General features: G+C 43.4%; 1 protein-coding gene across 1 annotated transcript in view; it reads right to left on the minus strand.

The window, feature by feature from the left end:
• Positions 1-17389, minus strand: part of cps1 (carbamoyl-phosphate synthase 1, mitochondrial) — a 196535-nt gene that overhangs the window by 24553 nt on the left and 154593 nt on the right. Inside the window, exons 30-31 of the mRNA XM_063051500.1 lie at positions 13667-13774; positions 2696-2785 (exon numbers count right to left, since the gene is read on the minus strand). Of these exons, the coding sequence (XP_062907570.1) occupies positions 2696-2785; positions 13667-13774 (198 nt within the window). The remainder of the gene's footprint in view (positions 1-2695; positions 2786-13666; positions 13775-17389) is intronic.

The raw sequence follows: 17389 nt of genomic DNA on the forward strand, positions 1-17389 counted from the left end.
ATATTTACATGCATTTGGAAATTGCTGTGGGGGTGTTGGCACTACATGCAACAAAAACTGACAACATTCAACAAATTGTACAGAATAATAATTTGTATAAAATTAAAGTTAGAAGTACAGATATGATGTGAAATGTGCATAAAAATGCCAGCATGTATTTACAATGCAAACAGCTTTATAAAAAGTGGTTTAAAGTACTTACAGTGCAGTGTAGTGACTGAGGTAATAGATAAAGGGGGGTTGGGATGCCTAATTAGGTTGACCAGATTAACTGCCTGGGGAAGAAACATTTAAAATGGTGTGAATTTTTTTTGTGCGTCTTAATAGCCCTACAGCATCTTCCAGAAGGGTGTTTTTGGAAAAGGCAGTTTGCAAGGTAGGTAGTATCCACAATGATTTTTCCTACCCACTTCTTTATCCTGGACACACACCAGTCCTGCAGTGATAGTTGACTGCAGGCAGTCGAAGAGGGTGATGGCTGCATGTTCGCCCCACTGAACTACAAACTAATCTAATTTCTTTTCTTATCAAGGTTTACCCTCTGGCTAATGATTCGGGGCATATGGAGAGCTTTGGTGGTACTGAAATTCATATTAATTAGCAAACCTTAGAGTGTCCCTCATGGACAATTCACCAGGCTAACCTCCAGTTTCATTGACGGCTCTCGAATAATTCAGCAAGATTGCCAGCTCTAAATCTGGGAGGTTGGGCACAATTTGTGGGGTTTTTTTTTGCATATTGGTTGTTCATCCTGTTTGGTGAGGCCTTTCATTGATTCTATTGTGTTTCTTGTATTTACTGTGGTTGCCCGTAAGAAAATGAATTTCTGGGTTGTATATGGTGACATATATGTACTTCGAGAATAAATTTACTTTGATCTTTGTTTTATGTCAGTCATCAACTAGTCTTTGGAGGGACATGTCCTTTGTCTAATCTCCACCTTCCCTAAACCCAGACTGATTCAAATCTCTGCCATATCATCTCACCCCAGGTTCTCTCTGACAGCAGACCAGTGCTCGTGGGCCTCTTGCTGCTGTCAAGTACAGCAGGACTAACAATTCAAAACCTTCTGTAAACAGCATGGTATTACCCCTGCTGAACTTGACCCAAGAGTTCATCGTACACCTTAGACTCTACCTTGTTACTCAGCCTGGGTTTCAATCTATTCCTTAGCCAATATCTCCAACAGCCAAAGGACAAGCTTCAGGATTTGCTCATAAAATCACAGTGCTGCCCAACCTTTTTTACAGAAGCCAGCACTCTCAGCTGGCTCAGTGCCGCAGGTTTCTGGGTTACATTTCTCTGAAGATATTGGGGTATGTCACCAAATTCCAGAGCTAGATTAATGATGAAACTTCAACTTTTAGCAGATGCCTGTACCAGCTGGAACTAAGCCATTCCACTCCCCTAACATAGCTCAGAGCATCACAGAATTTTGCCCCATATCAAACAGCTACACTGCCCAGGGCAAAAGAAACCAGGTTTTTTATCTGCAAAAGGCAGAGGGCTGGAAGTATAACTGATTACATTTTGTTTGTTCCTGCAGAGCTGACAAAAGTGGAATATCATTCACTTCCCGGCTGCCCTCAAGAACATGGCAATTTGCTGCCTTCTCCAACTGTTGTATTCCTTCTGGTGACCGTCTGCCACAGTGCTCTAGGGGAGGGGGCTCCAGCATTCACACCCAGTTTTCATACTTTTGCTGGTGTGGTGTACTGACAGTGTATGATCTGGAGCAGAACCAGTACGTGTTGGTGCTCTCACATCACCTCTGTCCATTGTGATGGTAAAGATGGTGGATTTGGGAGGTCCTGCTGGAGTAGCTTGGGGAAGTAATTGTGGTGCATTTTGGTAGGTGGCTCCCACTACAGTCACTGTGGAGGGAATATTGTGCCCAGCAAGTGGGCTTCTTCATCTACCCAGCAGTCGGAAATTGAATGAAACGTCGTACAGTCATCAGTGATCACCCCCACTTCTGGCCTTCTGATGGAAGGTTGAATATTGATGAGACAGCCAAAGATGGTTGGAGCCAGGCTCCTGGTGAACTTCTGTAGTAATGTCCCAGGGATGGGCTGATTGACACCTAGCAAGTACAACCATTTAAACGGTGGATTCCCACGACCAAATTGTCAGATGGTGGGACGAGAAGGAACACGGAAATAGGATGGAGGCCAGACCTGAGAATCTATGCACCCACTTCCAAGGACCCTATGACTCATGTTCTCAGTATTAATATTTATCAATCTATCTGGCTATCTAGCTATCATTTATTTATTTATTTGCTTGTTTGTTTTTGTATTTGCAGTTTGTCTTCTTTCGCATATGTTCTTTGTCAGTCTTTGTGTGTAGCTTTTCTTTGTTTATGGTATTTCTTTGAACTATTATGGATGCCTGCAAGAAAATGAATCGCACGGTAGTATATGGTGAAATATACGCACTAAGATAAAATTTACTTTTGAACTTTGAGTGTTGGTGAGGTGAGCCAGGTTTACTATATCTATTCTGAATGAAGACTGTTTGAATAGGTGAGGCTCAGTGCTCACTGTGTGCTATTGAATAATCACAGCAGGACCAGGTATTTAGCACAATCCACAATCATGCTGCCTTCCCCATCTATCAGTACAGCCCTCTACTCCTATCCACCCCCCGCCCCGTATTTTGTCGCACACTTTAAGCAGGACACAGGCTAACTCACCATCACATCATTTCCTTTCACAAGAAACTGGACATTGAATGGACCAGAGATCTCAAATGCTTGGGATATCTTCCGGGTTGCTATCTTCACCTGAAGAAAAAACAACACAGTTTCTGATGGGTGCACTGATTAAATCATAAGCACTTGATAATTCCCTGGAGTTGAGTGATTATCATCCCTACTAACGAAAGCACAAAGAGAAAGAGCAGAGACAGCACTGTATTGCTTGGGAAAGCACGTCACCATTGGGGCCTCAACACATTCAGTAGGCCAGAGATCCCCAACCTGTTTTGCACCGCGGACCGGTTTAATATTGACAATATTCTTGTGGACCGGCTGAAGCGGGGTGGGGGGTGTTAATCACGACCAGAATATAGGTGATAGGTCAACTATAAGTCACTTATAAGTGGCTAATAAACCCTTTTAGAAATGAAATTGAGTGTATCTAACAAATTTAATATTAAACACACAGAGCATACTTTCCTCGCATGAATATAGTGATAAGTCAATTATAAGTCACTTATAAGTCAATAGCATCATAACATTTTAAGTAACGTTTGGATATTAAACACACTGCGCACATCTTCCTCGTATGAACATATAAAATCATTGCAACACACCAATATCGCTGAATCAGTGGGAACCCTGGACTTGTTTCCCTGCAACCAGACAGTCCCATCGAGGGGTGATGGGAGACAGCGATACTCGAAGGGGGTTCCTTATGTCCAGTCTATTCCGCAATTTAGTTTTCATGGCTTTCAATGCAGAAAACCCCTCTTCACAGAGATATGATGTTGGAAATGGAAGCAACGTTTTCATGCTTTCGTGGCCATCTCAGGATATTCAGCCTTGCCTTTGATCCAGAATGCCAGCAGAGATGTTATGTCAAACATACTTTTCAGCCCACTGTCATTTGCAAGCTTGAAGAGTTGATCTTCTTCCCGCGCTGACATGGATGATTCACCGGGGATATTCACAAATGGGTCACGGACCCACTCCTTTGCATGTCTTGGGTCATTTGCATTTGGGAAGTAATGCTCGAATTCTGTCGACTGCGAAGATAGGTGATCGCGCACCAGCTGTGAGAAGGACGGTGCAGCCTCAGTCTCTCCCAAAATCCCAGCTAATGTTGGAAACATGTCAAATATGTCCCTGTCCACTCGCCGTCCCCACAATTTCAGTTTGGCTTTGAAAGCAGACACTTTATCTGCCAACTTGAAGACAGTTGTCATTCTCCCCTGAAGTGACAAATTGAGTTCATTGAACAGGTTGAAGATGTCACACAGATAAGCGAGTTTTGCTATCCACTCCTCGACACTGAAGTGGTGACTTTTTTCCTGAAAGAAATCTCTGTAGCGGCTCTCTTAACTCAAAAACCCTGGCCCGGGGTTTCCCCCTTGACAGCCAACTGACTTCAGTGTGCAAGAGAAGGCGTTTGTGCTCTGCATCCATTTCCTCACAAAGCTGCTCAAACAGACGTGAGTTAAGGGCTTTTGCTTTGATGTGATTGATAACTTAACAACTTCACTCAATACGCTGTTAAGATCAGGTGACATTTTTCAGCTAGCCAGCATTTCCCTGTGTGTGACACAGTGTGTAGACTTGCATTCAGGAGCAACCTCTTTGACTCGGGTAGTGAAACCAGACAGCCATCCAGTCACAGCTGCAGCCCCGTCTGTGCATATTCCAGCACAGAATAACCAGTCCAGTTTGCCTGACATGTAATCATTCAAAGACTTGAATAGTTCTTTCCCAGTTGTGTTAGTTGGCAGCGGCAGTGCACACAACATATCCTCGTGCACATCATCTTGAACTATATACCGCACATAAACCAGCAGCATTGCCTTGTTGTCGACATCGGTAGACTCGTCGACCTGGATAACATACCATGGTGACTCGTTAAGCCGTTCCAACAGCTGTGCTTCGATGTCCTCCGCTATGTCATCGATTCTCCTTGAAACTGTGGTAGCTGAAAGAGAAACCTGTGCCATCTTGTTAGCTGCGGCTTCTCCCAACAGTTCACGGCACATGTCCTTGGCAGCAGGCAGAATCCATTCTTCACCAACAGTGAAAGGCTTCTTAGCCTTAGCAATATGGCTAGCCACTAAGTACGACGCTCTCAGAGCAGCAGCATTTGTGGAGATGGTGGCTCTCAGCACTTGCTTCTCTTCCGCTTGCTCACATTTTTTTCGCTCAGAAAACTCAACAGGTTTGTCTTTAAGTGCAGGGAGCTTGGACTCAAAGTGCCGAAGCAGTTTTGAGGGCTTCATTACCTCATTAGACAGCTTGTCTCCACATATCACACACAGGGGGCTTGGAGCGTGCGAGTCACCGGTCACAATAAAGCCACATTTTATGTACGATTCATTGTATTTTCTGCTGAAGGAAGCTTTCTTTTTTTTTTTTGCAGACTCGGCCTCAGCTGTCTCTGTGTTATCATCATCGTTCGGCCTTTTACCATCTCTTCCAAAGAAACGCTCAAGCAGACGTTTGTTTTTTGCTCATCGAGTAGTTGCAGGTTATACCGACTGATGACCTCACGTGGGTAATGACCTCGCATGGGTTCAACAGTGGACGTGACAGGGAATGAGGAAAGGTGCAGCTGACTCATATCGTTTCATACCGCCAAATCATGTCGTTTCCTCGCGGCCCGGTAGCATGTGCTGGTTGGGGACCAGTGCAGTAGGCAATCTCAGCTTTCTCATCTTCCCTTTCTCTCACTTGTCTCCTCAAAATCCTCCACTAGTTATACAACAACGCCAAACACAAGACAATATACGAAGGACACTTCACAGTATGGATCATATAAAAAATGAAATTGAAGCAATAGTGATAAGCATGGATGCTGAAAAGGCATTTGATTCCGTTAATTGGAATTTTCTCTATAGAATTTTACATAGATTTGGTCTACATGACACAATTATTAAAACTATACAGGCACTATATGAAAATCCTACTGCCAGGATTAAAATCAATGGGTATTTATCTAACAGTTTTACCCTAGAAAGGGGCACGAGACAGGGTTGTGCATGGTCACCACTACTCTTAGCATTATATCTGGAACCATTAGCTCAACACATCAGACAAAATGAAGATATCAGGGGAATTACTATTAAAGGAACAGAACATAAATTGGCCTGTTACGTGGATGACATTTTGATCTATCTAGGGCAATCAACATACTCTTTATCTCAATTGATGCAATCCTTTAAACAATACGGCCAATTATCAGGATACAAGATCAAGATAGATAAAACCCAACTACATTCAAATAACTGTAGCCCACCAAGAGAAATTGAAAGTAGATATCCTTGGGCATGGCAAACAGTGTCTGTCAAATATTTGGGCATCATTATGCCAAAAGATTTGGCAAAATTATCAGAATGCAATTATCAGCCTATATATAAAAAAATTAAGGAAGATATAACAAGATGCAACTCAATTCCTTTTCTTGGTCTCAGTTCAAGGATTGAATCTATTAAAATGAATATACTGCCCAGACTACTATATCTCTTTCAGACCCTACCAATAGAGATTAACCAAAATCAATTCAATGAATGGAACAAGATGCTATCAAGATATATATGGCAAGGTAAAAGGCCCAGGGTTCGTCTCAAAACTTTAGCCAAGGAAAAGGGGGGATGGGGCCTACCTTCTCTTAGAGATTACTATTTTGCAGCACAGTTGAGAGCCGTGATATGTTGGTGCAACCCATCATGTGACGCTCAATGGAAAAACATTAAGAAGAGGATACTTTCCATCCCCATACAGGCAATTTTGGCTGATAACAACCTACAAAGTGGCATCCGTGGAGAGGGAACCAGGATGATGTCACTGATTGGAACCTTTACCTTGGGGCATCATGGTAGCGTAGTGCTATTACAGCTCGGGGTTTTCCGGAATGTGGCGTTCAATTCCGGCACTGTTCAGTAAGGAGCCTCTGTACAGCTTCCCGTTGGAATGTGTGGGCTTTTTCCAGATCCTCCAGTTTGCTCCCACAGTTCAAAGACGTACCAGTAGGATAATTAGTCATTGTAAATTGTCTTGTGACCAGGTTAGGGTCAACAGGGTTTGTCGGGGGTTGCTCGGTTGGTGTGGCCCAAAGGGCCGGCTCCTCACTGTATTGCTCAATAAATAAATAAATCATTATTTCCTGGTGTGGAGGAGATGTGCACCCCTCCATTCTGCTCCAGCTCGTTGTAGGGAGGGTAGGATGTTTGTCAGAAACAACCAGCTCATTGCTGAAGCTGCACCACATCAAGTTCCCTTGGTGATGGGGTGAAATGACTTGCTAACTGAGACTAAGACTAGGTTGGTAGGCAGTTACTCACGTGAGAGGCATAGTTCTGCACAGCAAGAAATCTACAAAATCTGTAGACTCAATTACACGCGGTAGAATCTACTATGCCCTGGTACAAATATCTCCTTTACAGAAACCATTCACAAATCCATGCAATAAACTACCAACTCTTTGGGGACCATGTCCTCTGTTCACGAGAAGCATGCTGGTCACCACACACAAAACATTTTGTGCCAGACATCCTGTCCACTCCATTTTGACTTGCTGACAGTACATCGATACGCTTGCTATCAGGGTTCATCAGCACTTATCCTGTGCATCCTGTAAGATAGCTGAGGCTAATTCATCATGGGCACATCCCTCCCCACCATGAAGGCCAACATCCAGAGCGTCATCCCAGGAAATACAGTGGGAATTATAGCAGACAGAAGACAACATCCATCATCAAAGATACATACGATGAACAATAATATCCTGTGTTATCCAATTTACATCGGTGGTGCGCAAGTGGAACAGGTCAAAAGCTTTAAGTTCCTCGGGGTCAATATCACCAATGACCTGACTTGGTCTAACCAAGCAGAGTCCACTGCCAAGAAGGCCTACCAGCGCCTTAACTTCCTGAGAAAACTAAAGAAATTTGGCCTGTCCCCTAAAACCCTCACTAATTTTTATAGATGCACCGTAGAAAGCATTCTTCTAGGGTGTATCACACCCTGGTATGGAAGTTGTCCTGTCCAAGACCGAAAGAAGCTGCAGAAGATCATGAACACGGTGCAGCACATCACAAAAACCAATCTTCCGTCCTTGGACTCACTTTACACCGCACGCTGTTGGAGCAGTGCTGCCACGATAATCAAGGACACGACCCACCCAGCCAACACACTTTTCGTCCCTCTTCCCCCCGGGAGAAGGCTCAGGAGCTTGAAGATTCGTATGGCCAGATTTGGGAAAAGACTGCTAAACGGATCCTGACCCGGATCTGGGCCGTACCCTCCAAATATCTGGACCTGCCTCTTGGATTTTTTTTTTGCACTACCTTACTTTCCATTTTTCTATTTTCTATTTATGATTTATAATTTAAATTTTTAATATTTACTATTGATTTGTAATCCAGGGAGCAGGAAGCGCAGAATCAAATATCGCTGTGATGATTGTACGTTCTAGTATCAATTGTTTGGCGACAATAAAGTATAAAGTATCCCAATAACACTTGGGCAATTAGGACAGCAGAATTGTTATAAACGCAGGAATGGAGAAAGGCCTGTATGTGAGGTTAGACTATGTAAGAATGATAGGAAAGACAGACAGGACCTGATAAATGAACATTTATCTAATAGACTGTGGGGCCAATAGGCTGAATCGAATAGGCTATTATGGATAAGGTAGAAGAACTGAGAGTCTGGATCAATGCATGGAATTAAGAGGTTGAAGCTATTATAGTTACTCTATTTTGAGAGGGACGGGATTGGTAGCTCAATGTTCCTGGGTTCTAATGTTTTAGACAAGATAGAGGGGTACTGGAGTTGCATTACTAATCAGGGAGAATGTAAAGGCTGCACTCAGAGAGGATATACTGAGGCAGTCTACGACAGCTCAAAAATAGGAAAGGTGAAATCACTCTGCTGGGATATACTATCAGCTTCCCAGTACTCGGTGGGAGATAGAGCAACAGATATGCAGGCATAATGTGGAAAGGTGTTAAAATATAAGTGTCATGTAGTGAGAGACTTCAACTTCCCCAAAGAAGGATTGGACCTTCTTCAGTGCAAAACGGTTGAACAAGGCAGAGTTTGTTAGTTGCATCCAAGGGGATTTCCTGAAACAGTATGAAGACGGCCAATCAAGAGGAGGGGGCCGTATTAGACCTGGTGCTGGGAAATGAGCCTGGTCAGGTAACCTTTCAGTGGTAGAGAATACTGGGAACAGTGATCACAACCCCTTAAGTTTTAATACGGTTATGAATAAGTATAAGTCTGTACCTTGCAGGGAGGTATTACATTGGGCCAGGATAAATTCCGACATTATTATCCAAGAGCAAGGAGGAGCTGAATGGAAACATTTGTTATTGGGCAAGTGCACATTTGACATGTAGCGGGGATCACCATTCCAGATCAGGATGTTCAATAAGAAAAAAGAACAAGGCAGCAAGTTTCAGAAACCTTGAATGACAGGAAACCTGGATGATAAGAAAGGGTGTGAATTTAGTTAAAAAGAAAAAAAAGGAAGTACAAGGTTTTGGAAGGTAAAAACAAAACAGGGGCCTCGAGGAATGTAAAGAAAGCTGAAATAATTAGGGAGTTAGGAGGGGTCCTTGGTGAGTAGAATTAAGGAAAATCCCAAGGCATGTTATAAATACATTAAAAACAAGACAGAGGGTAGGACCACACAAGAATGGAGGAGGGAATTTATGCTTGGATGATGTGGATAAGGTACTAAATGAGTAATTTGCATCAGTATTCTCCAAAGGAGAAGTACATGGACAATAGGGAGCTCATTGCAGGGCATTTTGAAAACAAGGAGGAAATGGTGTTGGTTCTACTGAAGAAAACTAAAGTGGGTTTATCTCCAGGATCTGATGGGATTAGATTAGATTAGATTACGAGGACATGCAGTCCTCTTTTATTGTCATTTAGTAATGCATGCATTAGGAAACGATACAATATTCCTCCGGTGTGATATCACAGAAACACAGGACAGACCAAGACTGAAAAACTGACAAAAACCACATAATTATAACATATAGTTACAACAGTGCAAACAATACCGTAACCTGATGAAGAACAAGCCGTGAGCATGGTGAAAAAAAGTTCAAAGTCTCTAGAAGTCCCACATCTCACGAAGACGGGAGAAGGAAGAAAACTCTCCCTGCCATGCTCGACCACATGCCCAGGCTATTGAGAAACACAAGAGATTGCTAGGGCCTTGACCAAGATCCAAGGTTACTGTGCATGAAATCCACAGTGGCATAGTACAGGGGATTGAACATTGGCTTGCCTATAGAAGACAAGGTAGTAGTGGAAGGCTGTTATTCTGACTGGAGGTCTGTGGTCAGTGCTGGGACCTTGGTTATGTCAATAATTTCAATAAAAATGTAGTTAGTTTGATTAGTAAATTTGCAAATGACATGAAAATTGCTGAAGTTGTGAATACTGAGGAAGGTTATCAAAGGATGGACCAGGATTATTGATCAGTCATAAATATGGGCAGAGAATTGGTAGATATAGTTTAATCTCCACAAGTGGCCTGGCCATTAGTGTAGGGAACTGCACAGTCATGCACTTAGGAAGAAGGAATAAAGGCATAGACTATTTCCTAGATGGGGAGAAAATTCAGAAATCAGAGCTGCAAAGGAGCTTGGGCGATCTCGTGCAAGATTCCCTAAAGGTTAACTGGCAGGTTGATCCTGTGGTGAGGAAGGCAAATGAAATGTTAGCATTCATTTTAAGAGGACTAGAATATATAAGCAAGGATGTAATGCTGAGGCTTTATAAGACATTGGTCAGACCACACATGGAAAATTGTGAGCAATTTTACGCCCCTATCTAAGGAAGGATGTTTGTTTTGGAGAGGGTCCAGAGGAGGTTCAGGAGATTTTGAGAATTTAAAGGGTTAACAAATTAGGCCTGTACTCATGAGAGTTTAGAAGAATGAGGGGTATCTCATTGAAACTTATAGAATATTGAAAAGCCTAGATAGAATGGATGTGGAGAGGAAGGTTCCTATAGTTGGGATGTCTAGGACCAAAGGGCAGAGCCTCAGAATAAAAGGACATCACTCTAGAACAGATATGAGGAGCTGGGGGTGTTGCATCTGTGGAATTCATTGCCACAGATGCTGTGGAGGCCAAGTCATTAGGTATATTTAAAACAGAGGTTGATAGATTATTGATTAGTAAGAGCACCAAGGGTTGTGGGGAGAAGACAGGAGAATGGGGTTGAGAGGGATAGTAGATCAGACATGATGGAATGGCGAGCAGAGTCGATAGCCGAACGGCCTCTGTCTTATGGTTGAAAAGTGAAGTGCTGCACTTTGTGAGGTCAAATGAAAGAGGAAAATATAGAGTAAGTGGCAGAGACCTTTGGAATAATGATGCACAGAGGGATCTTGGGGTGCAAGTCCATAGCTCTCTGAAAGTGGCAACACAAGTAGATATGGTGGTAAAGAAGGCATATTGCATGCTTGCTTTGAGAATAAGTCTGGAAGTCGCACTGCAGCCCTATAAAGCTCTGGTTAGGCTGCACTTGGAGTATTGTGTAAAATTACTGTTGCCCTATAACAGTACGTGAGGCTTTGGAGAGGATCCAGAAGGGGTTCACCGGGATAGGGAGTATCAGCTGTAAGGAGGGGCTGCACAGTTAGGCAAACTTGGTTTGTTTACTCTGGAGCATCGAAGGCTAAGGGGCAACACCAGGTAGAGGTTTACAAAATAATGAGCGACATAGATTTAAGAATTACAAGAGACATTAGCTTTAAGGTGAAAGAGGAGAGATTTAATACCACACTGAGGGGTAACTCTATAACCCAGAGAGTGTTCGGTATATGGAATGAGTTGCTAAATGAAGTGGCTGAGGCAGGTATGCTAACAACATTTAAAATGTACTTGGCAAATACATGGATAGAAAGGATTTAGAGGGATACGCACCAAACCTGGGGAAATGGGACTAGCTTAGATGAGAATTTTGTTTGGCATGAACCTGTGGTGCTGAAGGGCCTGTTTCCATGGTCTATGATTCTAGATAATCAGTCTTTTTCCTTTGGTGGAAATGTCAAATTCTAAAGGGCATAGCTTGAAGGAGGGGGGGAGATACATTTTTTTTAAATGAGATCTGCAGGCAGGTATTTTTTCTACATATACAGAGAGTGGTGGGTGCCTGGAACGAATTGCCAGGGTAAAGGTGGAAGCAGGTATGATAGAGGCATTGAAGAGACTGTTAGATGGACACATGAAGATGCAGGGAATGGAGGGATATGGATCATGTGCAGGCGAATGGGTTTAATTTAATCTAGCCATGTTTGATGATCATGCAGAAGAAATGAGATTGTAATTGGAAAAACTTCCAAGGGCTCAAAGGGCAATGGATTATGTAAATATAGATGCTTTAAGGCCAGCCGTGGCTACTTCCACTGTGTCAGGACATGCACTATATTTGTCTGTAAAGATGCTTTCAGGAGTCTTACCACATCAAAAAAGTGATAGCTGACTCAAGTGACAATAATCCCAACATGAGCAGCATTAGGTGTAGTTACATGATGGAAATTGGCCTTGCTTGGCTACAAGGAGCTTTCAGAGACACACAATGGGATACTTATCCACACGTCCAGTGACACCTTCTTTAATCCTCAATCTTCGGGGAAAGTCACAGCAAATTTCACTAAGTACATCTCCACTAGCACAACCACCATCAAAACAAGAGAAAGAACTCTGCCTCTCTCTTCTTCCTGCACCTTGACACACCAAACCAGCACAAATTAAGAGCAGGAGGAAACATCCCAGCTTCTCCTCCTGATGAAGGGTCTCCATCCAATATGTCGACTCTTTATTCCTCTCCATAGATGCTACCTGACCTGCTAAATTCCTCCAGCATTTTGTGTGTGTTGCTCTCCTAGGTGAATCACTAAGATGATGCTGCAGGATTGTCACCTGAACATTACACCTCAGAGCAGATCTTGATTTTGCCATCCTTTGATGAAAAGTTCCAATGACTCACAGCCAATTCTGCCCTCAAAAGGTCACCACAGTCAAGAAACAGTGCTCCCTCCCCCAAGAAGTACGAGCCCACAGTGACAGGATCCCACGGATATGGTGTGTTTCATCGGCTACCACCCAGAAAGGGTACACAGAGAAAGCTTCATCACTTAAAATGTTGGCAAAATGATATATTTGCTTATTCCAGATGCATGGGTTCATGAATTATTTAAAGACACAGGCCTCTTAAACAGAGATTCTCCATCTCTGGAAAGCAAATAGAGTTTGTTTGAAGAAGGTGATGGGGGATGTTTTCCGCTCAGCCACCACAAAAGGAATAAATAAAAGGGAGTGCAATGTGAAGACTGACAGCAAATCAGACCATAGGACATGGCAGTGCCCACATCCACAGACCCATCCACACAAAGACAGAGTGGCAGATGCACACATGCCAGCCTAACACACACACACACACACACAACCTCTCATACTTCATGTGCACATGTTGACCCTTACGCCACAGCTAGTGAAGGTAGCATCTCACTGTCTTCTTGACCACCACGTCCACCTGTGCAGCCACTTTCAAAGATCTGTGGACATGCATCTCCGCTCCCTGCAGTCCACCGATGTGTCCAACTGCTATTTGGTTTCCCAAAGTGCTTGAGAAGATTAGGTTCCACCTGCATTCTCCTGCCCAACCTACAAGCTGGTCTGAATCATATTGTGCCCTCCTCACTACCTACAACACTACCCCAACAAATTAGTGCACCACCATCAGTCTGTGCAACATGCCACCTGTGACCCTCCACCAACCCACTTTTTGTACAGAAATGGGCCACTTGGCCCAGCTCATGCTGTCTATCTACATTAAATCCATGTTCCTGCTCTAAACCTATATCCTTTCAATCCTTTCGCAACCAAGTAACTGCCCAAATGCCTCCTTAAACCATTCTTGGTCATTTTCTACATACTCAAAGCTTCTTACCTTCTCCAAGGCTCCCTGGCTGATGCTCTGGGTTGGGAGGATGAGTGTGGCATCTCCAGAATGAACACCAGCATCTTCCACATGCTCAGTGATTGCATGAGCCAGTACCTGGCAGAGAGAGAGGAACAACAGTGTCAGCTATCCAGTGTAACCAACAGCACAGATACAGAAAATATAGCTGTGAAGTGGACAGAAAAAAAGATATGCCCCGTCCCTAAGGAGAGGCGTGCATTTGTACAGGTATGGGCACACTCTCTCCAAATTACCTCTCATAAAACATAAAACACATAAAACAAGTAATCCTCATCATACTGCAATAAGGCAGTTGCAAAGCTCTTCATGGGCAAAGCGATCAAAAACAGAATGATTTAGTTTACCTGCAAGAATATAAGCCAGGACTCTAGCTCTCCATTTAGTCAAAATAATGTCAGCTACACTCATTGTAATCTATTGTTGGTGCCTGCTCTGTATTTTATGGTAGGATATGCTGCAGTTCGGTCTGCAGTCGAGAGCAGGACACTTTCTGTAATTTATGATAGAATATAACACAGTCTGTGTTGAGGATATGGCATATTGCAGTCTCTACGACCTTACGATAAAGGAGTAGAATTGGGACATTCAATCCATTAATTCTGTTTCAACATTCAATCATGGCTCTTTCTTTAAACCCCATTTTCCTACCTCCTATAGGGCTATATGGGAGGGAACGGTTAGATCGATCTTAGAGTAGGTTAAAAGGTCAACACAACATCGTGGGCAAAAGGGTCTGTATTGTACTGTAGCGTTCTATGTTCTCTCCGTAACCCTTAACCTCTTTACCAATCAAGACCCCGTCAATCTCTGCCTTAAATACAGTACATCCAATGCCAGCTTTCACAGCACTCTGTGGCAAAGAAAAACATTCCTCCTCACTGCATTTTTAACAGCATATCCCTTTAATCTGAGGCTGAACCCTTGGATCCTAGAATCTCTTGCTTAACGGGAGCATTCACTCGATCTAGGCCTTCAAGTACCTGGTAGGTTTCATTGAGGACTTGCCCTGATCCTTCTGAACTTCACTGAGTACAGGTCTGTAGTTTAAGGCAGTATACAATGCGGTTATGGACAGGAGACAAGATCATACTGGCCCAGAAACTCTGGATACATGACATCCAAGGTGGTTTGGCAAACTGGATACAGAATTGGATTGACTGTGATAGAAGTTAGGGGGTACTGGTGGAGAGTTGCTTCAGACTAGAACTCTATAACCGGTGATGTACTGCAGGGTTTGGTGCTAGGGCATTAGTTATTTGTCCTGTGTATAAATGATTTGAATGAAAATGTTGGTGGTCTGACAGTCTGCTGATGATGGTTTGATGGTGCAATTGTAGATAGTAAGGATGGTTGCTTAACAATGGAGGGACATAAGTTAGCAGGGAGATTGAGAGAGAGTGGAGACAGTTGGAGTTTAATCAGACAAGACTTGGCAATGAACTTTGGATTGTCTAATATTGACTGGGCACATGCAGTAAAGAGCAGGGATCTTAGAAGCATCAATGTCAGAGGATCCTTATGGTACCAGTTCATAGCTCCCTGAAAATGACGCCTCAGGTGGATAGGATGTTTACCTTGCTTCCTTTCATAGGCAGGGCTAGTGAGTAAAAGAGCTGGGATAGCATGTTGTAGTTCTAAAAGATATTAGATTGGTCACACTTGGAGTATTGGATGCTGTTCTGATCACCACACTAAAGATGTGTTTTGTGCTAGAAATGGAAAATCATAGTTACAAGGATAGTTTGATTAGATAGTTCACACTGGATCACAGGAGGCTGACAGATGACTTGACAGAAGTTTAAAAAATTATGAAGACCTAGACAAGGTAGATAGCCACAGTCCTTTTCCAAAGGTAGGGGAGTCTAAAACTAGATTAGATAAGTTTAAAGTGAGGGGGAGAAAGTGGAAAGAGATCTGAATGACAAGTTTTTCACACATAAGTTTGTGGGTCAATGGAAGGAGCTGCCAGATGAGGTGTCGGAGGCAGGTACCACTATAACATATCTAAAGCATTTTGGCAGAGACTTGGATAGGGAAGGAGGAGATGGATATGGGCCAAATATAGGGAAATAGTGTACATAGGCATCTTGATTTGCCTGTTTCTGTGCTGTATAATTCTATGACTTTTGGGCAGGTGGGGCTCATCAGCCTTGGACGGCAGTCCACCTAGGAGAAGGAAACCTCTGCGCTGCCTTGCGGCCATACCCAGCCATGGGAAAAGCTTCGGCATAAGCCCTGAAGAAGAAATCCGGAGCTGGGGTCCCTAAGGCAGTTTGATGTTGTTTACAACTTCACTCTGGCAACCTCTGTGACGACATTAGTACCAAGCTGTATCGGTGCTTGCCCTTCCCTTGGACTCTTTGACTACGTCAGTGACGTGGGGAGGGGGAGCCTGCTTCATGGGCAACAGTTGGTTCTTCAAACGTTCTCAGCCAGGCTTGTGCCTTGGAGAGGACACAGTCCAGCAGAGACGCAAACCCATGACACCCTGGGATCGATGGCTGCCTGTTACTAATTCTATGACCGTGACAGTATAAGGCATTGCAATCTAGTCTGTAATTTACAAGGGGGCACAATATAATCTTGTTTGTTATTCAAGATGTTAATACTGTGCTCAGTTGGGTTCACAGACGAGGTGCTGAATGTCTTAAAAGGTATGAAGGCTGATCAATTTCTAGGGCCTGACTAGGTATACCCAAGAACACTATGGGAAGCTCAAAAACAAATAGCGGAAGCCCTGACTGAGATATCGGCATCATTGTTAGCCATGGGTGAACTGCCATTAGATTGTAGAGCAATGAATGTTGTGCCTGTATTTAAGAAGGGTGCCAAAGAAAATGCCTAGAACTACAGATCAATAAGTCTAAACACCTGTAAGTAAGTTACTGGAGAGGATTCTAAGGGATAAGATAGATATACATGTTGAAAGATGGGTCAATTAGGGGTAGTCAGCATGGATTTGTGTGCAGGAGATCATGTCATCAACTTGATTGAGTTTTTTGATGATGGGACTAAGAAAGTCAATGCGGGCAGTGTGGTAGAGCTAGTTTTCAGTAAGGCCTTTGAGAAGGTTGCAAATGGTAGGCTGTTCTGGTAGATTAGGTTGCATAAAATCCAGGGGGAACTAACTAAATGGATACACAACCGGCTTGATGGTAGAGAGCAGAGTGATAGTGGAGGACTTAACCAGTGGCGTGCCTCATGGGTTACTCTGGGCCCGTTGCAGTTTGCCAACTATATCACAATATGAGTAACATTGTACATACATTCAAGTAAGCTTGCAAATGACAATAGGATTGGTGGTGTAGTGGACAATGAAGGTGGCTACCAAAAATTACAAAGGCACAACGTTCACTGTCCTCCAGTCTACAGGCACTTCACCCGTGGCTAATGATGATGCAGTTGAGTAAGTGGCCTAAAGTCTTACTCGGGTAAGTATGAAGTGTTGCATTTTGGAAAGCCAAATCCAAGTAGGTCTTTCGCAGTGAATGGCAGAGCACTGGGAGGTGCTGTAGAACAGAGGGATCTTGGAGTAGAAGCACATGGTTCACTGAAAGTTGGAGTTGGCCTTTGGAACACTGACATTCATAATTCAGGGAATGGAGTATACAGATTGAGAGACAGCAGCATGCTGGTGAGACTGCACTTGGAATATTTTGTTCAGTTTGGTCACCACGCTGTAGGAAAGAC

This window comes from Mobula hypostoma, chromosome 6 (assembly GCF_963921235.1).
Source record: "Mobula hypostoma chromosome 6, sMobHyp1.1, whole genome shotgun sequence".
Lineage (NCBI taxonomy): Eukaryota > Metazoa > Chordata > Chondrichthyes > Myliobatiformes > Myliobatidae > Mobula > Mobula hypostoma.